Source organism: Engraulis encrasicolus, chromosome 19, assembly GCF_034702125.1.
Source record: "Engraulis encrasicolus isolate BLACKSEA-1 chromosome 19, IST_EnEncr_1.0, whole genome shotgun sequence".
NCBI lineage: Eukaryota > Metazoa > Chordata > Actinopteri > Clupeiformes > Engraulidae > Engraulis > Engraulis encrasicolus.
The window spans coordinates 23,965,227-23,989,615 of NC_085875.1; the positions used below are offsets into that span (position 1 = coordinate 23,965,227).

The following is a 24,389-nucleotide window of genomic DNA, read 5'->3' on the forward strand; positions in this document are numbered from 1 at the left end:
AGAGAAGAGTTTGATCATGTTGCCTAGCAACACAGTTCATTCTTTAAGTGTTATATGGGTGTAGCGTAGTTCCAGCCAGCCACCTCACTTTAAAAAATAAATAAATAAATAAATAAAAAAAATAAAAAAATCTAAACTATCCACCTGGCTTGTCACAGAGAACAATCAAAAGAAGGCAGAAGCAAGACAATCTCTCCCTTGCTCTCGCTCTCGCTCTCTCTCTCTCTCTCACACACACACACGCACGCACACATTCATGAAAAAAGAAAACACAAAAAAAGAAAAGAAACAAAATCCCACCAGAGCTGCAAAAGGACACATTTTCTTCTTCCCTTACTAAGAGGCTTCCTCCACTTCACAGTACAATCCATTTATTTTACCTTTTCTCCAATTTCGTCTGGATTGGGCTCTAAGGTAATATTCCAATCCTCTAAGCAATCTAAGAAATGACTGTGATAAATTGGCCACAAAATGAGTACCTGTTGTACACAGTGGCAGACTAGAGTCTAGAGATGACTGGGAACGTGACGATTTGAAACCGGTGTGCTGAAAAATGCTGGCACACATGTACACACACGCAAAGTATGAAAATGTGTTGGTTTTAAACCTACTGTATATACTTGTTAAATCACCATTTCTGCTAAATCCCCTGATTTACAGTGCAATATGTCATATTGTGATCATTACACAGCTAAAAATAAATACAACAGATGAAAACATTTACATGAGTACATTTGTACATGAGTACATTTAAAAGCGGTTACAATAACTTGACATTAGCAATATCTGTGTGCAAGTCACAAGAAACTACGCATGCATCAACAGGTTAGACGTTTTTTTAATGAAATGAAACATAGAAAAAAAAAACATTACAGTACATAGTGTAGATTCATGATAAACTAATACATCCTTGTGAGTCTTTTGTGTAATAGCCTAGCTATACCACATAACATAAACTACAGTCACAAACTACATCTATACTACATGGTTATACAAAGGGATCTCTTCTCACTACTCAACTGGCAGTTTCTGGTACAGTATTTCCATAAATGGTCTGTTGAATAATCATGGTGACAACAGACAGTCACCATCCATCCATCCCTCAACAGACAACAGAACATCTCTCCCTCTCTCTCTCTCTCTCTCTCTCTCTCTCTCTCTCTCTCTCTCTCTCTCTCTCTCTCTCTCTCTCTCTCTCTCTCTCTCTCTCTCTCTCTCTCCTCAGATGCCCTGCTAGCCATCTCTCCATTGGCTCCTCCGCTCCTTTGCTCTCTGTCCTCTGGAGAGTATGGGGTTTGGCACTGACGGAGCACTTCAGGACGGAATCCATATGTTGCCATGGGTATCTGGAGCCTTGGCGTACGGAATATTCCAGATCCAAGGCTGGTCTGCAGGCACAAAAAGCACAGGGAGAACATGAGCAATGGCATCGTAAACACACACACACAAAATATCATATGTTTTCACTACTATATCCTATGGCTATGTCAATACTGTAAAGAGTAAAAGTAAAAAATATCCTCAGTGATAGTAGTAGTTACTCAACACACACGCACGCGCACAAACAAACAAACAAACAAACAAACAAACAAACACACAAACAAACAAACAAACAAACAAACAAACAAACAAACAAACAAACAAACAAACAAACAAACAAACAAACAAACAAACAAACAAACAAACACACACACACACACACACACACACACACACACACACACACACACACACACACACACACACACACACACACACACACACACACACACACACACACACACACACACACACACACACACACACACAATATCAAAACGCCCAGTTGCCCAAGCTCAGCCCCCAAGCCTTTCATTTCCAGCTAGAAAAAGGACATTAGACACAACTACACTGTATGTTTCAGATGCAGAAGTCCATGTGACTTCAACCTTGACAATTACTCATAACAGTAACAACAACGACGACAACGACAGCAACAACAACAACAACAACAATAGAAAAAAAGAGGAATAATAGGATAATTGGTATAATCTTACATTTGGTACCTCACTTCCTCTAGTCTACATGATGAATCTAAAATTGTTTACATGTTCAGCCCCTCCAAGTTTTGAAGACAATATGAATGGCACCACCAGTCTTGGTTGGCTGCCTCTCCTCCTGCCTGCCTCTTGAACTTTTTAGCAGTCAACACTGCAGGCGAAAACACCTCAGTCAGAACTCATTGAAGACACACACACACACACACACACACACACACACACACACACACACACACACACACACACACACACACACACACACACACACACACACACACACACACACGCACACACGCACACACACAAAGAAAAGCAAACATGGCCATGTGCACACACACATACACGGAGATGCACACACACAAAGGCACGCACGCACATACAAAAACACACAAATACAGACACACAAATACTCACACATACGCCCACAAATACAAACACACGCACGCACACACAAACGGGGCACTAGCCCTAGGTTTCTATCAACTCCATCAACTTCCCACTGGGACTGGTTGCACACACCAGCGGCAAAAACACTAGCACGATGCAGTGTCCATGGAAACCAGCGGGAAAAGAAATAGATTAATAATCAACAAAGCTGTAAACATGCCGAGCTTGTCTAGTGGTAGATAGTGGTAGATATGTATGAGCAGACAGTGTAGAGGGAAAACTGTACTGCCTGTAGACCGGGGGTCGGCAATTAAGTTTAGACCAAGACAAGACCCAATTTTTTTTTCTGACAAGGGCATTGCAGGCCAACCATGGCCATGCTTTTCTTTTTTATATATATTTTGGGCTTTTTATAGCCTTTATTTGACAGGATAGTGAAGGTAGTGACAGGAAGTGAGTAGGCAGAGATAGATGGGGAAGGGTCGGCAAAGGACCCGGGCCGCGAGTCGAACCCGGGTTGGCCGCATAGCACATGAGTGCCCTGCCCTACCATGTGTGCCACGGTAGGGCCGGCCATGCTTGTCTACTGGGGAAAAAAAGATTTTTTTTTCGTATTTGAAATATACATTATTTTACATTTAAATGCAAATAATTTGATGTACTTTCATTTTAATTCCCCATAGGAGAAAAAAATAAGCCAAACTGACTAAGAGCCAAACTGACTTCCTTGAATAATGCAATGCAGGTTTGTTAGGTTACAGCAGAGGCGATTCCTCCTTGAGTACAAGGGAGGCGCCGCCTCCTGTCCAAAATCACGGAGAATAGTATGTAAACTAATGCTTTACACGACTTAATAACATTGCTATTTCAGACCCAGCTCCATAGAAAATGCATGTGCTCAACTTAGAGATGAAACCAATCTGTAATAAGATCCCGAGGCTCGCACAAGTTTTTTTTCTGCTCATGACAACGCAAGCGAGTCGAGTCTCAATGGACTTCAATGGCATGTGGGATTGCACGCTTTTTCAATGGCAAAATGATAAACGGTCATTGGCTATTGCCGTGAAATTTTTTTGATTTTGAGACTGAGCCTCACTGGGAGTGAATGGAGAAGAGAGAGGAGGGGGGAGGGACCGGAGACTGGAGCTCCGACTTGTGATTGGGTGAACCCCGTGTCAGTAGGCTACAGTAGTTGATTTCATTTCGAAATGCGGATATGTTATTAATTTCACTGAGAAGTTTCGTCGTGGTAACCAGTGGGGAAGCTATTCATTGCGGTGTACTCCAGTTTTGTCTACCGGTACATATTCTTGTAAACCTAGTGTTGCGAATAAAGTCTTAATAGTGGCACGTCCTTATCCTTTTTAATCTCCCAATTCAAAAGTTGAAGTTGCCTACTTTTCGTTAGGGCTAGCTTGCAAGAAAGCTAGAGAGCTATGCAAAATGCCAAGCATTGTGGATTAAATTCTGGCGAATTCCAGTCGTCCTTATGAGGAGAAAATGAATATCAAGGAGCAGAGCAGAGCACTGCCTAATATTGACTTGGTGAAAAAGGTAGGGAAGAACAACCGTTTCTTTTGAGCTTTCGTGGTGTCTGATCAACTGGTTAACTGCCAAGTCCCGTGAGTGGCGAGTCCTTGTTTCCTACTGTGTTGGCAATGTCTGGTAAATAATTTAAGATTTTGCGACCTCTAGTGGTAAGTTGAGCCGCGCACCCAGTAATGAACAAAGACAACGAAGGCAAACTCAATCACATCATTATGTGGCGGAGGTAGGCCTAATGATAATAATAATAATAATAATAAAAAAAACATTTCCCTATGAATAGGCTACAAGGGGGATAATGATTAATGATTAACAAATTTGTTTCAACAAGAGTCCTTTAGTGTGTGAGGCCATATGTGGCTCAGGACCAATGTAAGATGTGTGTCAAAATTGACCCCCCCCTTTTTTTTTGCGTTCTGGACATATTGTAATTGAACAGCCTCCCCTGTTTGACAGACTACCAGCCGCCACTGGGTTACAGCATATGACCTTTATTCAGACATAACATAGCCGTGGCATGGCCTGTCCATCACAACCTTTCCCCTCACGCTTTTAAGAGTCAATAGCAGGAGCAGCACAAACTCTTCCACTCTCCCCTCTTCTTTATCCATCGAATGCACTTCAATTAGCAAGCTATTTCCAAGCACTCCATTGATGAATCGAGCATTTGGCATTTAAATGCGAGTGACGACCAAAGACAAATGCCAGCCTGGCTCCTTTGGGGGCTTGCCGGGAGTGTGACAACTGGCTGGTGGGTAACTTAGATGTGTGTGAGTGTGTGTGTGTGTGTGTGTGTGTGTGTGTGTGTGTGTGTGTGTGTGTGTGTGTGTGTGTGTGAGAGAGAGAGAGAGCGAGAGAGAGAGAGAAAGAGAAAGAGAAAGAGAAGAGAGAGAGAGAGAGAGAGAGAGAGAGAGAGAGAGAGAGAGAGAGAGAGAGAGAGTGTGTGAGTGAGTGCATGTGTGTGTGAGTGAGTGCATGTGTGTGTGTGTGTGTGTGTGTGTGTGTGTGTGTGTGTGTGTGTGTGCGCGTGCATACGTGCGTGTAGGCCTTGTGATGCTGTAGGGGTGTCAGGCTGTCGTGTGAGAGACGTGGGCATGAGAGGCAGCAGGAGAGAACTCGAAATATTCTCATTTGTGTCCCTGTTTCTTCCTCCAGATCAGAGGTAAGAACGGGTAAAAAAATCCAAGCCCGAACCGACATGGGCCCATGGGAATTGGGCCGGGCCCGGCCCGAGGCCGACTAATTATTGGATGTGTAGGCCCGAGCCCGAGGGAAGCCCGAAATTTCAAATTTTATTTATAAGGAGGGGTGATCTATGATAACAAATCAAAGCCCTTAAATTAAAGCCATTAAAGTATTTTGTTACGAAATCTAAGTTAAATAGACTGTATAAACATGCAGGCCATCTTTTATATTTCTGTGTATGCTGCACTGCAGTGCACAGAGGTTACATTAAGCGATAATCCATCATTGACGCTTTTTTTAAGAGTTGGCGGAAAATTTTAAGGGCGTCCGTCATTTTGACCGGCTGATCATTGGGCCATAAGCCACAGCGCGGCACTTTCACAGAGAGAGACAGCGAGACAAAGAAGAACAACGACGCGAGCAGCAGAACAGGAATGAAGGAGTTCTTGAATTGCCATTGCAAGAGTTTATTAGGCTACAGTATGTGTCGGGTTGATGAGGCGACCTCTGTTTTTTGCAGACCACGCGTCTCTCGTGGCCAAAACACGGCCGAAATGCCTCAGCGCACTGTGATGGGAGGGAGAGGCGAGGGAAAGCGCGTGCATTCTAGCAGCAGGCACTGCACTGCTGGATTATCAACTGACGTGGAATATTATTAACGCACAGCCTACATAGCCTATTTATTTATTTAAAAAAAAAAAAAAAAAAAAAAAAACTGTCAACGATAGAGAAGCCGAACCCGACCCTACCCGAACGTAATGAGTGACATTTCAGGCCCGACCCGACCCGAAATTGGCTCGGGTTCGGGTTCGGGCTCGGGCCTGGGCCAAAAATCATAGGTCTACTCCAGATTCAGTAGTGAGTGCGCACAGCCACAGTAACTTTTTGCAGGTGATTGACAATAGTGTCAGACAATGGAGAGAGCTTTCCATCACCCCTGGATCACTACTTTTTCAGTAACATAGCAACACGCTCGACACCAGACTTTTGAGTTTGCTGCAGTTTGATTGGTGAGCCAATGTTTTTTTTTTTCCCGGGCAAACTGGCACAAACAATCTTCCTGTCAGCTGGCTTTGGCTCATGACTGGTGAACACAACAGGGTTTTCAGCGCACCCTTATCCTGTTGCAGTAAACGTGATGCAAGCGTTTCACGCGTCTTGATTAAGGCCAATACAATAACATCTTGTGTATGGCCAATATTTATAATGTGGTTGGGGCCTCGGCACACACACGCACACACGGGCACGCACGCACACAGACACACAGACACAGACACAGACACACACACACACACACACACACACACACACACACACACACACACACACACACACACACACACACACACACACACACACACGCAGCCCCCTCGCCTGGCTTCCACCCCCCTGTGTAACTGTTCCGGTGTGTTCCATGGAGCCCTGTGGTTTACACCCCCACGCCAATTACACACCCAGCCCTGCGTGAGTCATCACCGCAGTATGATAATATTACCAAAACCTGCTGGGATCTAATGAGCACAAACACACACACACACACGCACACGCACACGCACACGCACACGCATGCGCACTCGCACACACAGGGACAGACAGACAGACAGACAGACAAACACACACACACACCCACAGAGAGGCAAACAAACACACAACCACGTAGATGTGCAAAAAAGACACACCAACAAACAAAGACACCCACACACACACACACACACACACCCACACCCACACCCACACACACACACACACACACACACAGACAAAGACACAAACAGTGTTGTAAGTACCTTTTTATACTGTATATTACAGTGCATTTGGATAATGGCTGGAAAACAGGAGGCAGAAAGACGCTTTGTGTAGCAGGCATGTGAGCACGAGGGGAAGGCTTTGTGTGGGCCATTATATAGCTACTGGGGTTTATCTGTGTGTGTGTGTGTGTTTCTGTGTGTGTGTGTGTGTTTGTTTGCTTTGTGTGGGCTATTATATATCTGCTGGGGTGTATCTGTGTGTGTGTGCCATTATATACTGTATCTGCCAGAGTTTATTTGCACGTGTGTGTGTGTGTATGTGTGTGTATGTGTGTGTGTGTGTGTGCGTGTGCGTGTGCGTGTGTGTGCGTGCGCCCTGTTATAGTATTATGCATCTAGTGGGGTTAGTGTGCGTGTGTGTTGTCGTTATTATATCTCCGGGGGGTCATTGCACGTGTCGTGCAGTCTTTGCCTGAAAAAGCCCTGCTGGACATCATACTGTCACCATACGACACACACACACACACACACACACACACACACACACACACACACACACACACACACACACACACACACACACACACACGTTCACTTGCTCTCTGGCACAGGCACACTTAGACAGACAGACAGACAGACAGACAGACAGACAGACAGACAGACAGACAGACAGACAGACAGACACGCACACACATACACAGGCACACAGACAGACAGACAGACAGACACGCACACACCCACATGTACGCAAAAACAGAGATGAGGTGTCAGTGTCAGTCTCATGGTAAGGCCTTTCTCTGGATACAGACATAGCAAAAACAAACCAACAAACAAACAAAATAGATAGACATGCACAGAGGCTTTGCACACAGCGCGAGGTGAACGCGAGGTGACGGAGATTGGACATAATGACAAAGAAATAGATCGAAAGCAAGAGCGATCGATGGAAGAGAGAGAAGAAAAGAGAAAGCTTTAACAACAACAGAGATGATGAAAAAAATGTCAGAAATGATGAAGAAAAATATAAGGGATAACAAAAAAGCAATGAAATGAGAAGACATGCCCTGAAATGGGAGGTGTGGAGAGAAAAAGTACAGGATGTAGAGTGATGGATGATTGAAGGAGAAAAAAAGAAAATAGATACAGTAACAGAAGGAAAGAGTGTGCCAGAGACTTTGTAGACCCAGATCCTGAATTACCAATCACTCAATTGCCATGGAATATCTCTACCCTCTTTCTCTTTCTTTCTCTCTCTCTCTCTCTCTCTCTCTCTCTCTCTCTCTCTCTCTCTCTCTCTCTCTCTCTCTCTGTAAGGCCAACTAGCAGTGTGACGTCGAATGTTAGTAAACCTCCCTCCCAATGCCTCATACAGTATCGGTAGCGTTGGGCTATCGAACAGGTCCTTTAGGCCAGTGTTTCCCAACCTTTTTTTGTCTTGTGTACCCCCAAGCCTTTTCGTTGTGCCATGAGTACCCCTTAACTCGTGTTCTATATCACTTCCTCTATCCCAATGTAACTAAGCTCCATATATTTGCTAAAATTTTTACAAGTACCCCCTGCAGTCTGCTCGCGTACCCCTGGTGGTACACGTACCCCTGGCTGGGAAACACTGCTTTAGGCCAGCGGTATCGTGCTGTGACTCCCATTGGCGTGGTGGCGAGTTTGCGTCAGGTTACATCTCTCTCTGGGTGCATCCCAATATGTGACCTTGCCTCCTCCACTTGTGCTTGTCTCCTCGTCCCGCCTCCTGGCCCCTCCTCCGTGGAGAAAACGATTAAGTTTCCCAGCTGTCAGCCTCGCCACAACAACTTTTGAGGGACTGTTTTTCATTCACCATCCCAATTGCAAATGAGAAAAAGACTTTACAATTGAGCTTTTGCAAGATATTGAAATATAACGCTGTTGTCAGTGATGTCATCATGACGAGAAGCAAGTGGAGGAGGCAAGTGGAGGAGGCAAGGTCGCATATTAAAACGCACTCTCTCTCTCTGTCCTCCATAATTTCGGCATCTCATCCTCATTTGTCTCAGCACCACTCCTCTGCCCCTTCCTCAATTTATGGTCTCAGTACCCTTCCTTCACCCCCTCTCCTCAACTGCTATCCTCCTCCTCCTCTGCTGCTCTCTCTCATCAGCTCCCCCTCCTCCTCCATCTTTCCCACCTCTTTTCATCCTCTTTTTTTGTTCCTCATTGTCTCAGCTCCTCCAGGGCTTTTCCTTCACATTACGCCGGTACATACAGTAGTTTGCTAGCTACAGTCTATAGTGAACGCCGCATTCCTCTGTGTGCTGTACAGTCTGTGCTCAACTTTTTGTTGAGAAAATGCAGTATACTAGTGTGTGTACCAGAGTGTGTTTGTGTGTACGTGTGTATGTGTGTGTGCGTGTGTTTGTGTATGCTGTGTGTTGTTTCTGTTGTTATTACTACTGTGTGTTTGTGTGTGTGTGTGTGTGTGCGCGCGTTTGTGTGTGTGTGTGTGTGTGCGTGCGCGTGCATGTGTGTGTGTGGGCGCATCTCTGGGGTATGATTGAAAGGCTTGTGTATTGGTAAACAGTGTTGCCTGGCATTCCTTTCATGCCTGCAGTGTCTGGGACTACCAGAGAGGAGAGGAAAGCAGAGCAGAGCGGCACTTCAGACAAGACATCAAGTCTTGCCAGCCCGGACTATGACCACTCCAGAGCTTTGCTGCCAAGCTCTCTCTCTCTCTCTCTCTCTCTCTCTCTCTCTCTCTCTCTCTCTCTCTCTCTCTCTCCCTACCTCTTTTCTCTGTCTGTCTCTGTCCTTTTTCTCTTTAGCTCGCTTTTTGAAACCCTTTGCTTTCCATCCTCTCTGCCCTCCCGCTGCTCTCTCTCTCTCTCTCTCTCTCTCTCTCTCTCTCTCTCTCTCTCTCTCTCTCTCTCTCTCTCTCTCTCTCTCTCTCCATATACTCACATTCTGCTCTCAAAAAACAACCTGTGACAGACTTAAAGCCTCAGTCCCCTCTCTCTCTCCTCTCCTCTCTCTCCGCACGCAGGCACGCAGGCATGCAGTCACGCACCCACACACACACACACACACACACACACACAACTCAAATGCCCACCTCCTCCTCTTAAAAAAAGACCCTATCATGGTCTTCACACCTCAGCTCCTCTTCTTCTCTTCTCTCACCTCTCATATCTCATATAATCACATCTTGCTAGAAAAAGAAGCCTGTCATGTCAGAGTTCTGGGTCCCAAACGTCTGCCATTTTGTGTCTTGTCTTTTAACTCGTATCATCACGTTCTCTCTCAAAAGACCCTGAGGCTGCCTTCGAACTTCTGTAAATGTCTCTGGCCCGACCTCCCCTTTGCGCTCTCTTTCCCTCTCTCTTCTGTCTCATATCACCACATCCTCTAAAAAGACCCTGTCTCTGTCCACTCCCCGACTCTCTTTCTATCTCTCTCTCTATGTCTCTTTCACACTCTCACACTTGCAGTCATGGGTGAGCGGTTAGGGCGTCAGACTTGCATCCCAGAGGTTGCCGGTTCGACTCCCGACCCGCCAGGTTGGTGGGGGGAGTAATCAACCAGTGCTCTCCCCCATCCTCCTCCATGACTGAGGTACCCTGAGCATGGTACCGTCCCACCGCACTGCTCCCCATGGGGCGCCACTGAGGGCTGCCCCCTTGCACGGGTGAGGCATAAATGCAATTTCGTTGTGTGCAGTGTGCAAGTGTTCACTTGTGTGCTGTGGAGTGCTGTGTCACAATGACAATGGGAGTTGGAGTTTCCCAATGGGCTTTCTTTTTCTTTATTCTTTCTTTTTCTCTGTCTCTGTCTGTCTGTCTGTCTCTTTCTTCCTCCCTTTTCTCTCTAGTTCGCTTTCTGAAACCCTTTCACTGCTTTCCATCCTCTCTGTCCTCTCTCTCCCTCTCATTCTCTCTCTCATTCCACCGCTCAGCCTGGCTGCCATAGTAACGGTAAGCATCTTTTGCTTGACTTCATGAAGTGATTACACTCTACAGGCCAAAGCGACCAACACATCAGCTCGCTATGTGAAGCGACCGACACATCAGATCGCTATGTGAAGCGACTAACACAACAGATCGCTATGTGAAGCGACTAACACAACAGATCGCTATGTGTACTTGTCTTTGAAGGCTAACCTTACATTCGCTCCCTCCCTCTCTCTGTCTCTCAATCACACACTCACTCTCACGCTTTCCCTCTCTTTCCCCCTACCTTTCTCTTTTTCTCTCTCATAGGACACTCACATGGGTTCATTCTCTCTCTCACTCACTCTCTCTCTCTCTCTCTCTCTCTCTCTCTCTCTCTCTCTCTCTCTCTCTCATATGGGTCAGTCTCGGCGTATGCTGGCTAAGCTTATGATTAAAGGTCAAACTGCAGGGCAGGGCTGGGGAGGCCGACGTGGAGCCAACTCCATGATTACTGTTTACACAGCGAGTGCACACACACACACACACACACACACAGACACGAACACATGATACACACACACTTGAACATGCGCATACGTGCACACACACACACACACACACACACACACACACACACACACACACACACACACACACACACACACGCGCACACGCGCACACGCGCGCACACACACACACACACACACGCACGCACACACACGCACACACACACACACACACACACACACACACACACACACACACACACACACACACAGTTAAGAGTACAGCTGCAATCAGAGACCTGGACACAAACTGCACCAAAATCACATACCTTACTACTGGCCAATCCTGCTGAGGGGACGGGGTTTTGTCTCTCCCCACCAACTACACCACTTTGTTGCACCACTAACATTGTCTTTACCCATAAGACAAAGACAGGAGAGGGGAGGAAGAGGAGAGGAGGGGAGGGGAGGGAGAGTTAAAGAGAGAATGAGGAGATTAATAAGTGAGGAGAGGGATAGGAGAGGAGAGAAAGATAGAGATGGAGATAGAGATAGAGACTAGAGGCAAGTGGACAAAGAGTGGCGAGGAGGCGGAGGAGAGGAGGAGGAGGAGAGAGGACTGTCGAACCCAAATGAATGGGCAGACAGAATCAGGGCCGGTTCAAGTCAATTTGGTGCCCTAGGCGAGCACCCCTCTTTGCTTTTCGTGGAATTAGATATTGCCATGTGTTTATAGTGACATACATCTGATAGAGCACAGCTGATCTACTACCTACATACAGAATGTACTGAGTGCCCATTAACAATAACTGTCAATATACCTAGAGCGTAATGCTTTATTTTGCTTAATATTGTAATTCTGTGGGACTTGGCACCCCCAAGACATGTGGCGCCCTAGGCGACCGCCTGGTTTGCCTATGCCTAGTGCCGGCCCTGGACAGGATGTTCTATTTAGACGCGGTGCCCTTTCAGAGCCTCTCTGCGTGGGTGCCTGTCCTAATACTGTCTGAAGACTGGAGAGAAGAAGGGGGAGAGCAGACAAGAGCCAATAGAGCAGAATAGGGCACTATTAAAGGACAGGGGAGCACGAGCAGAGCAAAATAGGAGAAGAGCAAATGTTAGAGGACTGTAAGAGGAAGAGGAGGAAAGGAAGAGGAAGAAGAGGATGAGAGGAAGAGAAGGAGAAGAGTAGAGGACTATAAGATGAACAGGAGGAGAGGAAGCGGAGGAGAAGAGTAGAGGACTATAAGATGAAAAGGAGGAGAGGAACATGATGTGAGGAAGATGAGAAGACTATAGAGAGGAAGAGGAAGAGGAGGAGGAAGGGGAAGACGAAATGACTAAAAGATGAAGAAGAGGAGACGAACATGATGTGAGGAAGATGAGAAGACTATAGAGAAGAAGAGGAAGAGGGAGAGGAAGGGGAAGACAAAAAGACTGTAAGAGGAAGAGAATGATGATAATGAGGAAGAGAAAGAGTAGAGGATCAGAGGACTATGAGGGAAAGAGGAGGAGAAGAGGAAGAGGAGAGAACTGTAAGAGGAAGAGGAGGAAAGGAAGAGGAGGAGAAGAAGAGAGGACTATAGAGAGGAAGAAGAGAAAGAGAGAAAAAAGGAGAAGAGGCAGAGGAGAGGACTATAAGAGGAAGAGGAGGAGAGGAAGAGGTGAGGAAGAGGATAGGACTATAGAGAGGAAGAGGAGGAGAGGAAGAGGTGAGGAAGAGGATAGGACTATAGAGAGGAAGAGGGGAAAGAGAGAAAAAGGAGGAGAATAGGAAGAGAGGACTATGAGAGGAAGAGGATGAGAGGAGGAGGAGAGAAGGAGCAGAGGATTATAAGGAGGAAGAGCAGATGAGGAGGAGGAGAGGAAGTGAAGGAGAAGAGGAAGAGCAGAGTGGTATGAGAGGGAAAAAGAAGCTAGCTGAGACTTCATCCCTCTGTGAATGGGTGCTATGGTGACAGCGGCACCTTTGTTCCGACGTCATCATCTCAACAGTCTGGTCGCTTGAAAGGTGCGGCTCGATTTTAGAAAGCTTTCAACCACTTAGATTTAAATACCAGGACAGTGGGTGGCCTGCTCCTGACATTTTCAACTAACTTTCACTTACTTTGATCTCAGAGACAGAAAAAAATTATTTTGGCAATAGGCACTTGCTACAATTAAAAGTAAAATTGATTCTATTGTTCCACGTACCACTGAAACCACTGAACGTGTCAACGGACTTACCATTTAGCAGCACATGAAAGCCTGACAAAGTTTCAATCGTCATTCCCTGGGTTAATTTGCATGTTTCTATTTCCACAGATGAGATCAACTCTACAGCCTGCAAGCCAGGGCCCGTCCCATGCTGCCTAGTCAATCTTGGATTCAATTTCACCTCTGAACTTGCCTACAGCAGGTTTCCAAGACCAAGCTCCTTCTATCAGCCTTCTGTGATAACTAGGTCAAAAAAGATGAACAGCCACTGCACAACAAACTCAAAGAAAGGGGAGAAACAAGTAACCAAACAACGGCCCGTTTGCAACGATTCAGGAATTGATTGCTATTACCCGCTGAAAGGCGACCATTTATCAAGCAGCGTTCTGAGTGAATTACCATCGGTTGGATCGGGATGGTTCAATTATTCTAGACGCAACTTTCCTCGACTCCATGAACACAGTCCTATGCCTCAAAAGGAAATCTCATGGCACTACAGCCTGTTCACATCCTGCTGTTTTGGTCCATACAGTTACCGACATCACGTACCGTACCACGGCAATTCAAAGACAGAAATGGAACATTGCATGGTCATATTCAACCATTCAGAACAGAGTAGACAAGTTCACTCATGATTGACACATGATTGACACATTTTTGATGGAGTCTGAATAGACATGTGCGGCATGTGAAAGAGGTGTGTTAAAGGCAGATAAGTCCATCAGTAAGCATTGGTATTGGTATATAGGCATCTTTAGGAGCCACATACCAACATCAGTGGAGACACGTCCGCCATTTTGAATTACAAAAAATAGGCATTTTTAGCTGCCAAACTTCCTGTACTTTGGTCATTCTAGTGAATATAAGAGTATTACTTAGTAAATATTCATGAAAAGATCAAATTTGGCAATAAGCAGCACAGTCCCAATGAGCAGCATATTTGCAATACCTACTCTGGCCAGAATCCATCAGTAAGAATTGGTATTGGTACATATAGGCATCTATAGGAGCCGAGTCACAAACCAAGCGCAGTGAAGACATGTCAGGCAACAAGAGTGTTTACTGTGGCTTTTTTTTCCAGAACCCTCCAGTTAGGGGTGGGCGATATGACGATATTATATTGTGAATCGTGATATCGAGGACAAGATCATCTCGAATCTGCCAAAGTGGAGAAATCGTATAGTGTCTCGCAGTGAGGATGTTTACTATCAGTAACAGAGTGATGTTTTCATTTTTATTCTTTACACTATTGTTTTTCAATTGTGCACTTAATGAGACTGTCATCAGTGTGTTTACATTTAACTAATTGCTAATTACAAATTGCAAGTATATAAAATACCATTTAAAATGTCTTTTTTTGTTGTATTTATTTTCTCGATGGAAGATTGTGATCTGAATAGAGATTTTATGTACAAAAACCCACCCCTACCTCCAGTCCACACAATACCTGCATGGCATTGACATGTGTCTGTCCTTCTATCACAATGACATAACTTCAGGTGACAAAAGGAGAAATGCTCGACTTCTGAGCCCCAGAACCTCCAGGAAACCAGCAGGAGGTGTGTGTGTGAGTGTTTGCTTGTTTGTGTGTGTGTGTGTGTGTGTGTGTGTGTGTGTGTGTGTGTGTGTGTGTGTGTGTGTGTGTGTGTGTGTGTGCTTGTTTGTTTGTTTGTGTGTGTGCTTGTTTGTTTGTGTGTATGTGTGTGTGGGGGGGGGATTGAGAGGTGAGAGACAGCTCTGTGATTCACTCTTCTACTATATCTCCTGTGTGTGTGTGTGTGTGTGTGTGTGTGTGTGTGTGTGTGTGTGTGTGTGTGTGTGTGTGTGTGTGTGTGTGTGTGTGTGTGTGTGTTTGTTTGTTTTGAGTCCTTCTTGAACATTTATCTCAGCACGCACACACGCACACACACACGGAAGATGTAGTAGTAGAGTAAATCACAGAGCTGTCTCTCTCACTTGTACATTCACATACTGTATACACTCATACCAGAGATTCTAAGTAAAGGATAACAGCCGATGAGGTGACTGGTTCCACAAAGTTAATGGCAAGGTGGCGGCTCTGAACTTGCCTCCGCCAAGCCATTTACTTCGTGGAACCCAGCCTGATCTCCAAAAATTCCGTGCTCCTGGACACAGATGTTAAGGACACGAAATCCGTGTCCAGGAGCACGGATTTTGCAAAAATTCTGTGCTCCTGGACACGGAATTGTTTTCCGTGCTCCTGGACACAGAATTGTTTTCCGTGATGGGCACACGGAAGTGCTTTCTATAGACTATTACCACAGCACTGTGTAACTCTATCATTAGAAAATACATACCAAATGCTAATCCTAAACAAAATAATGCTATAGCAATTTAAGTTGTGCCTGACCAAAACATTCCCTAACCTTAACCTGTCATTAAAGACATATTTTTGAGAAATACCTTTTCCAGTTGGTTGCTAGGCTATCAAATTCATATAATGAATGAAAGAAAACTAGCTGTGCCCAGACCAAAACAATCCCTAACCCTAACCTGTCAGTAGGAAATATTTTTTTCGAGAAAAAATATTTGAAATTTAAAAAACCCTGAGAAAACACAAGACTGTGGAAACATAGAGCTGTGGGAGTAGCCTATAGAGAGAGCACTTCTCTGTGTCCATCACGGAAAACAATTCCGTGTCCAGGAGCACGGAAAACAATTCCGTGTCCAGGAGCACGAAATTTTGTCAAAATCCGTGCTCCTGGACACGGATTTTGTGCCCTTAACATCCGTGTCCAGGAGCACGGAATTTTTGGAGATCATGTTGAACCAGTTGACCTCGAAGGCCATTAACTGCCGTTATATATTAGGGCATGGTACTTTCTTAAGGATAGTTCCGACGTAAAATGAATTGAAGAAAATGAAAATGAACAGCATGGCAAATCGATGGAGAAACTTTTTACGCCGGAACTATCCTTTAAATCCATTACTGTCTGAAAAGTTGTAGGAACCATCCAAACTGCACCAGTGCGTTGCATCAAGCAAGCGACTAAGTAAGACGCATCTAGAATCTGCGTTTGGAATGCCGACACTGTGATTATTTAATTTTCCGTAGACGATGTGCATGGTTTCTACAGCGTTATTCCTTGGATACCGTCAATATTCCAAACGAAGATTCTAAGCACGTCTAACTTAGCCGCACGCTTGCCGCCTGGTCGGTTCCACGGAATTAATGGTCACCCCATCAGCCAATCAGGTAAGAGAATTCCGTTGCGAAGGCAGATAAGAATAATATATTATTCAGTCCCTCTGCTCATACACCAACATCACTAAGGATGCTCATGATGGGCTAAGAGTCTGCCATCCACCAGAGAAAAGTCTTGCCTACAGCTCTAATGTGTGTGTGTGTGTGTGTGTGTGTGTGTGTGTGTGTGTGTGTGTGTGTGTGTGTGCGTACTCATCACTCTGACAAAGCCAGTGTGGCTACTGTAGATCTCAAGTACAATAGGATACATTATTAGCTGCAGGGCTGGAGCTGTGTTCAACATCTATGCGCTGATTACAAGAACTGAACAATAGTGTGTTTCTGGGGTCGTCGGCAATGCCCAGACCTTGCTGTACAAGTTGTTATTATTCATACCTAATTACTACCATTGTTTTAGAGGGGGTAAGCATTGCTGAGAGGCACTGTGTGTATGTACGGCACATCAAGAGTTTGTTTCCAAAACGCAATAAAAGACATCAAAATGCAATTTTCATCAACCTTTTAAAAAAAATGGACTTAAAGGTATCATGGAACTGGCTTAATGTTATCTGATTTTTCCTTAACAAATTCAAGCAACTAAACAGCATTTACCAGCTTTTACCAGCATTAAATTAGAAGCACAATAAAAACATGTCATCTTTAAATGTCTTTAAATGGATATATAGTATTTTGCAATGTCTACTGTATTGTTATGCACCTTAAGCATAGCCCTGTTTCAACAATACCCTTGTTCATTTTGCGTTATATGCAATGCCACTACAGTGAAGATTAGATTATCACTTAGGATAACTTAACTGCTGCACATACTGTAAATACTGTTTTAGATCCAGTAATAAGAATTGCAAACAATAAGAAAACAGAAATGCTTCCTACATGGTCTTGCTATATCACAGATTTCCATCTTGGTGGGTTGTGAAATGAAACTACGGTGATAGACAGCAAATTTGTTGGGAATTGATGATGGTATACACATTCACATTGACAGTGGCCAGTTCACATGAGTGCACTGCACTTAACACATCTATATCTGTCAGACCTGAGCCTGTTAAACATGCCTGCACTCTTGATCTTACACAGTAACTTGACAATACCGTACATCTACCGTAATTACCATTCAATTATGGTCACTTCACTGGTTTAATTTCACAACTGTTACTTAAATGTCTGTGTGTGTGTGTGTGTGTGTGTGTGCGTGTGCGTGCGAGCGCAGTGTGTGTGTGTATGCGAGCGCAGTGTGTGTGTGTGTGAGTGTGTGTGCACATGTGTGTGTATGGGTGTATGTGAATGCGGAACCATTTAAAGTACCTTAGGTATTCTGCCAAGTATAAGAAGGCACTATATGAATGCAGTCCATTTACCATTAAATTGCTTTTGTTCTAAGGTGTTATAACCACACTGTGGTTGGGCTTTTCAACTCACAATGGCCAATATCACACTCTATTGTATTACTTAAAAAAAAAGTAGAGAGAGCTTCGCCCTGACTAGATGTGCTTCTGAGGTGAGGAACTGAGCTCTTGATGACTACAGCCCAATTCAACTCAATTAACTCCAAAGTGCTGTTTAAAGATGGCCAGCTAAAGTGCTGGATGCTGGAGGAATCCCTGAGAGGCGACAGGGGGATTATAGGGAGGGTACCTTTGCCAGAGTAGCGCTGAGGAGGCAGGTCGAAAGGCACGGGGAACCCCTTGGAACCGCCATCCGCAGGGAACACGTTCTTCTGCACACGGAACGTCCTCATGTTCTGCACACACACACACACACACACACACACACACACACACACACACACACACACACACACACACACACACACACACACACACACACACACACACACACACACACACACAAAGAGAAGAACAGACATGAGGGAGCAAAAAACACACACACACAGAACAAATATTTTTAATATTTGAAGAGGGAGTGAGTAAGACCCCCCCAGTACACACACACACACACACACGGACACGGACACGGACACACACACACACGGACACACACACACGGACACACACACACGCACACACATCAAAGGGGCATCCCTGTAGAATGGGATAGACTCAGGGTTTACTGATGCTCGTTCCTTGTGTTAAAACATCAAAGGAAGATGAAGAGAGGAAAGCAGCAATGACGGCTTAAGGAAAACACTAAATTATTCAAGCTCACTGAGAGCACAAACTAATCTCTGTGAAATCAGCTGGGCAGAAAGGCCTGACGGAAAAAACGATGGATAAACGTTTCTGGTGTATGGCTCTGCTGGACAGACAGACAGACACAGACACAGACACAGACACAGACACAGACACACACACACCTATTCTGAAATGGCTTGTGAATACACCTAAACACTTGGTGAGTTATACATTCTTGAAAACAAATGTTTAGGGTTAGGGTTTTAAGAACCGATATGGACATGCCCATAGATGGCCATTCTTGTTATCAGAAACACCTTAGTGGTGCAGCTTGGACACATCCTCAGCAATGAACCCAGGATCACAGGGTGTTTCGGGTCTCAGATCATCTGACACCCTCACCTGGGTGACCCAGCCGGGGCAGATCAGACCCCGACTTGTGTCCAAGCAGCGCACTAAGCCATGTGTCGCCCCTTTTGATCCACACAGTCACCTCGAGGTTCTCTCAGCTGCCTCACAGATGTTTCTGGTGGCTTTCCTTTCTTGAGCACCTCTGATTCCAAGTAGCCTGAGTGATCGGTGCAGGCTATGTCCTGGAGATCCTCTGCAGCCAACCTCTATTGGCTCACAGCGGGCCCTCCATCCTTTCAGCCTGCAGTCCTCCACCAGCTCCAGGTACTTCGCCTTTTTCCGCTCAAAGGCCTCCTCAACCCGGTATTCCCAGGGGACTGTGAGTTCCAACAGCACCACCTGCTTTGTACTCTCTGATGTAAGGACCATGTCTGGCCTGAGTGTAGTGCTGGTGCTCCCAATTGGTCCAAGCCCCCTGCTGACGCATGGCCACTGTTTTGCTGCGCCGCTCCTCTTCCACCTCTGCCCGGACCTCTCCCTGGACCATCTGCCGTCTGTCCCTCCTCTGTACTTTGTCATAGCGCAGAGTCTTATGGCAGCCTAGTCCTACTCGCCCAACCGCCACTGAGCCTACTAACACACTGTGCCACAACCTTGCTTCTGCCTGCTGAACTGCCTCCTGTGCCTAAATCTGGTTAAGACAAAATCCAAATCAGCCAAATAACATTGACAGCAGCAAGCATCAAATTAACGGTGAGTGGGACTGTAAAATATCGCAGACAACTCAGAAAAGGGGCTTAATGTTCAAAATAATGCACGTGTCCTTTAATGGCATTAGAGCGGAAGACAGGTCTGATTGCGTATCCCCTCAGCCAAATACCAGATGAAGTGGCTCATCGTTTCATCTGGGGCCTTTTCAGCCTACTTTGGAGCAAACCAGGCTTGATTAATGGTTGCTTGAGTATGAACTCTCTGAAAAATGAATGAAATAAAAAAGGCATGTTTATCATCACATGGAACTTACCTGACACAGCTTTAAAGAGAGGTCAATATCTGCTCCTCTGTTTCAATCATTTCAGCCTTTTATTTATTCTTCTATGTCAAGATAGCGCTTTCATTTATAATCAAATCATAATGCCAATCATTCTAATCCACTACCTCCTTTTTTCTAATTTTTTTTTTTCTCTATTAGCCTTGAGACCGTCTCTCACGAATGAATGCACACTACTCTCCTGGGAAACCATAATAAAGGCTGTTTTTACTGTGAGCTTTTCAGCTACTGCCGCCAGTGGCGCTGACAGCTTTGGTCGGGCCCAGGACAAAGTCATCTGAAAGGGCCCCCCAGCCCCATATGTATAATGTAATGAGGACCCAATCCTGGGCCCACTCTCTCCATGGGCCCTGGGACAACTGTCCCCTTTGACACCCCCTGTCGGCACCCCTGAGTGCCGCAGCTCCACATTTTCAAAACAGTCTCTTAAATACGGCACATACCACTATGGAACGTCATGAAGGCATTCTATAGACATAATTCCACACTCACATATTTTGTTGTGATGGCAACATAGAATATAAAGTAAAAGTCCTATTTAACCATAACCCTCAGTTTATTCTCTAAAGCCTGGCTCAAACTACACGACTATCGCGCCGATTCTCGGCTGAAAACCCCCCTTACGACAATCGCTGGAACGTTACCTCCCAGGACCATCGCAAGCGATTGTCGGGAAAGATTTCCTCGTCGTGAGCGACGTTCTAAGATAGAACTTTGGCAGCTCAAAGAGTCGCCGATCGCAAATCGTAGAAATCAAACACTGTTTGATATTTGCGACTGGAAATAGAACGTCGGGCATTGTCTCTGTGGCTGCGAGCAGCGACAAGATTGACAGTTGCGATTCTCTTCTAGTGTGCGGTGCACCCCGACGCCAAAATCGGACACACAATCGCTAGTCGTGTAGTTTGAGCCTGGCTTTAGGCACTCAAGAAAAATGTATTAAACAGGTAGTTTCAAGATGGGGTGGGATGCGAGAAGGGACGCAACTGGAGAATATGGTGCTCTAAAAAAATTGAGAAAAGTTGCGTCTCAGACTGAGCAAACTGTGGTGGAAATGTGGGGTGCAACGCAACACACACTTACACAGACACAGACACACAGTGGTACAATCATTGGCTGTTAGTGAGTTAGTAGGTCACTGTGTCGGGCCACTAATGGACAACATTATCAAAGGCCGGTTGTTTGTCTGTGCTCGTGTGCGTGTGTGTGTGTGCGTGTGTGTATGAGAGAGAGTGCGTAGAGGGTGCTGGTTTACTCCCATCTGGTTCATGCTAAACAACCCCAGGCCATCGTGCCATCGTACCAGACCCCACAGGTCCCTACGGAGCAGTTGTTCTCAAAGTGGGGGCCGGAGGGGGAGCTAGGGGGGCCGCAGCAAGTTGACCGGAAAAGTAAAGCAAAATAAAATAAATGGTTCAATACAATAAATAACTGAAGTAGAGCAAAATAAACCAAAATTAAGCTTAACAGTATGCCCATTAAGAACTGCATTATACTAAACTATTGCATCTCTGATGTAGCATCTACTGTGATTGTGTATATATTTATTACATTTCCTGTTGTCTCTGGATGGATTTTAGGGATGTGCCAACTCCACTGAGGGTAGTGTAGTGTGTAGTGTAGCACGGCCTGTGTGAGAGGGGGCTTGGCTGGTATCTACCGGTATACAGGGGGCCGTGTCATGGTAAAGTTTGGGAATCCCTGCTCATCATCAGGCCACTCAACCTTACCAGGCTCTCGCCACCTAGTGCCTCCACACACTTTAATTCATGTACTCCAGCAACTACAGTAGGTACTACCAAAGATTTTCCAGGTTGTAGCCTTTCCAACGTCTCTGGTACTACCGCAGTACAGCAAGCGGCTGCATTAAACAAGGTTGGAACAAGGAGCCAACGAGAAGAAAGACAAAACCATGACATTGTCTATCTTGGTCTGTGGTTTAGCATTTAGCATACATCTCAACAACAAACGGCAGTGACCGATTTAACCCATTGACGCCTAAGGCACCTGCAAAAAAGGGTGCTGAATGTCTGAGCCCTTTTTAAGAAAAGCTGCCCTCAGCCTATAAAAACCTAAATATCTCAGCTTCTGAAGCACATAGAAATAGACACCAAGTTGCATTTAAACGCTAAGACCCTCATGTTTCATTAGAATGTGCTCATTCGTCTCAAACAAACAGAGGTTTTTAATGAAGTTGTCTCAAATCTCATGAGCCTGAATGTTGCGTAATGCAGCTCCAGACGCCAGGGCCAATGTGGCGCAACGCAACATCAGGCATCAATGGGTTTAATGGAATATTTACAAGTCTAAAGTGAAGAGAAAGAATCTCAATGCTGCATGGTCAGATGGTTTCTTTCACTTTGCAACAGGGTACAGTCAACCCAAAACTACACCCACTACGTCCATCTTGGTCTGGATCATTCCACACCAATTTAACACGTTTCTGTGCACTTGTCTCTCAAATATTTCGAAAAATATATTATCATGTATCTCTTAGACACTAAAAACAAAGGATTGAAATGTATATTTGAAGAGAAGTTGTATTCTTTCCAAGTTACTTCGGTTTTTCAGCCTGTTTTTTTATGAAAAGTACTCATGGCCAGCTTTTCAATGTGGAAGGCTCAAATATTGCATGCTGGTACATGAATAGTTGTACTATGCAGCTTAACAGTCATATTGGCCAAGAGATGATATCATATCTTCAAAGCAGTCCCTCAAAGTTGATAGTCATTTTTTCCAGCTTTTTTTCCCCCCACTGTGCTCTATTTAGACCTTCAGGCGACATATGGGTACTCAATACGGTCTTGCGCTTTTGTCCTTAATGAGATTAGTAAAAAAAAACTCTCAGAGTAGAAACTTTTACGAAAATCAATGATCATGAAGATTTAAATTTTTCATCATGGGCTGACCTCTAAAACCCAGAAAAAAAAATGTTTCAATCTCTTTCAAATTCATTCCAAATGAAAATATGGATTTTACTGGTATTAACTGAGAATCACAATACATTTCGCATTTTGGAAAAGAGCATTTGATAAATTCTGGTTGCACCCCTTCACTCATCTCTTAGATGGTTAGCTTGGAGCAGGCACAAGACACATGATGTGAAGATTTGCTTGATTGCCTCTTAAGCAGATACAGGATTTGGGGTTGTGAATATTGAAGAGTGTTCTGCTACATTACCTCCTTTCTGACTCAGTTAACTGATCCACAGTTTTGGGGGAAAAAACTAAATACTTGAGGATTTAGAAAGAGTACCTTTAGGGCACAACGTTTAAGCTCTCCTTAGAACAAATCTTTTTCAGGAATACTATGGTTTGGTAGAGCACATAGTATGTTTACTGTTAAGTCACTATTTTTTTACTTTTCATAAATGGCTCTGACCTCTGGTGAGGCTCATTTCTCAGGCCCGAAGAGTGATGATCTCTTCTCTAAAAGAAGACATATATCATTGACATCACCACCACCACCACCACCACCACACACACACACACACACACACACACACACACACACACACACACACACACACACACACACACACACACACACACACACACACACACACACACCCATCCATGCACCCACCCACACCCACACCCACTCTTCGGACAAGAGGGAGAAGGAGAGAGAAAGTAATGGTACTGCAGGAACAGAAAGTTCTCTTAGCATTAGAACATTCTGACCAAGACACCATTGACGCGCGCACGCACACGCACACGCGTACACACACACACACACACGCACACACACACACACACACACACACACACACACACACACACACACACACACACACACACACACACACACACACACACACACACACACACCACTCCCCTCCTTTGGAAACACACCTGGTTTTAAATGATCAATTGTGTGTCACCAGTTGTGCCATTTGCGTCTATGGGTGACATACTGGATTACAAGAGGGACATAGCAAACAGAAATGTATTTTACTGAGCAGGCGTAGAGAGCTTAGAGGTGTTTCTGACCCTGAACAGAACAGAGTGTACAGGCAAAATCAGACGTCGCCATTGAACCGTGCAATGTCCTTCTAAAATGGGACGATAATTGCAGTTCCGAATGGTGTCTTTGTCGTGTTTCTATTGCAGGCGGGATTGGGA

General features: G+C 45.0%; 1 protein-coding gene across 1 annotated transcript in view; it reads right to left on the bottom strand.

The window, feature by feature from the left end:
* Positions 1 to 1,097: 1,097 nt before the first annotated feature.
* tdp1 (tyrosyl-DNA phosphodiesterase 1) overlaps positions 1,098 to 24,389 on the bottom strand; it is a 73,374-nt gene continuing 50,082 nt past the window's right edge. Inside the window, exons 17-18 of the mRNA XM_063224091.1 lie at positions 18,367 to 18,472; positions 1,098 to 1,388 (exon numbers count right to left, since the gene is read on the bottom strand). Of these exons, the coding sequence (XP_063080161.1) occupies positions 1,315 to 1,388; positions 18,367 to 18,472 (180 nt within the window). The 3' untranslated portion in view covers positions 1,098 to 1,314. The remainder of the gene's footprint in view (positions 1,389 to 18,366; positions 18,473 to 24,389) is intronic.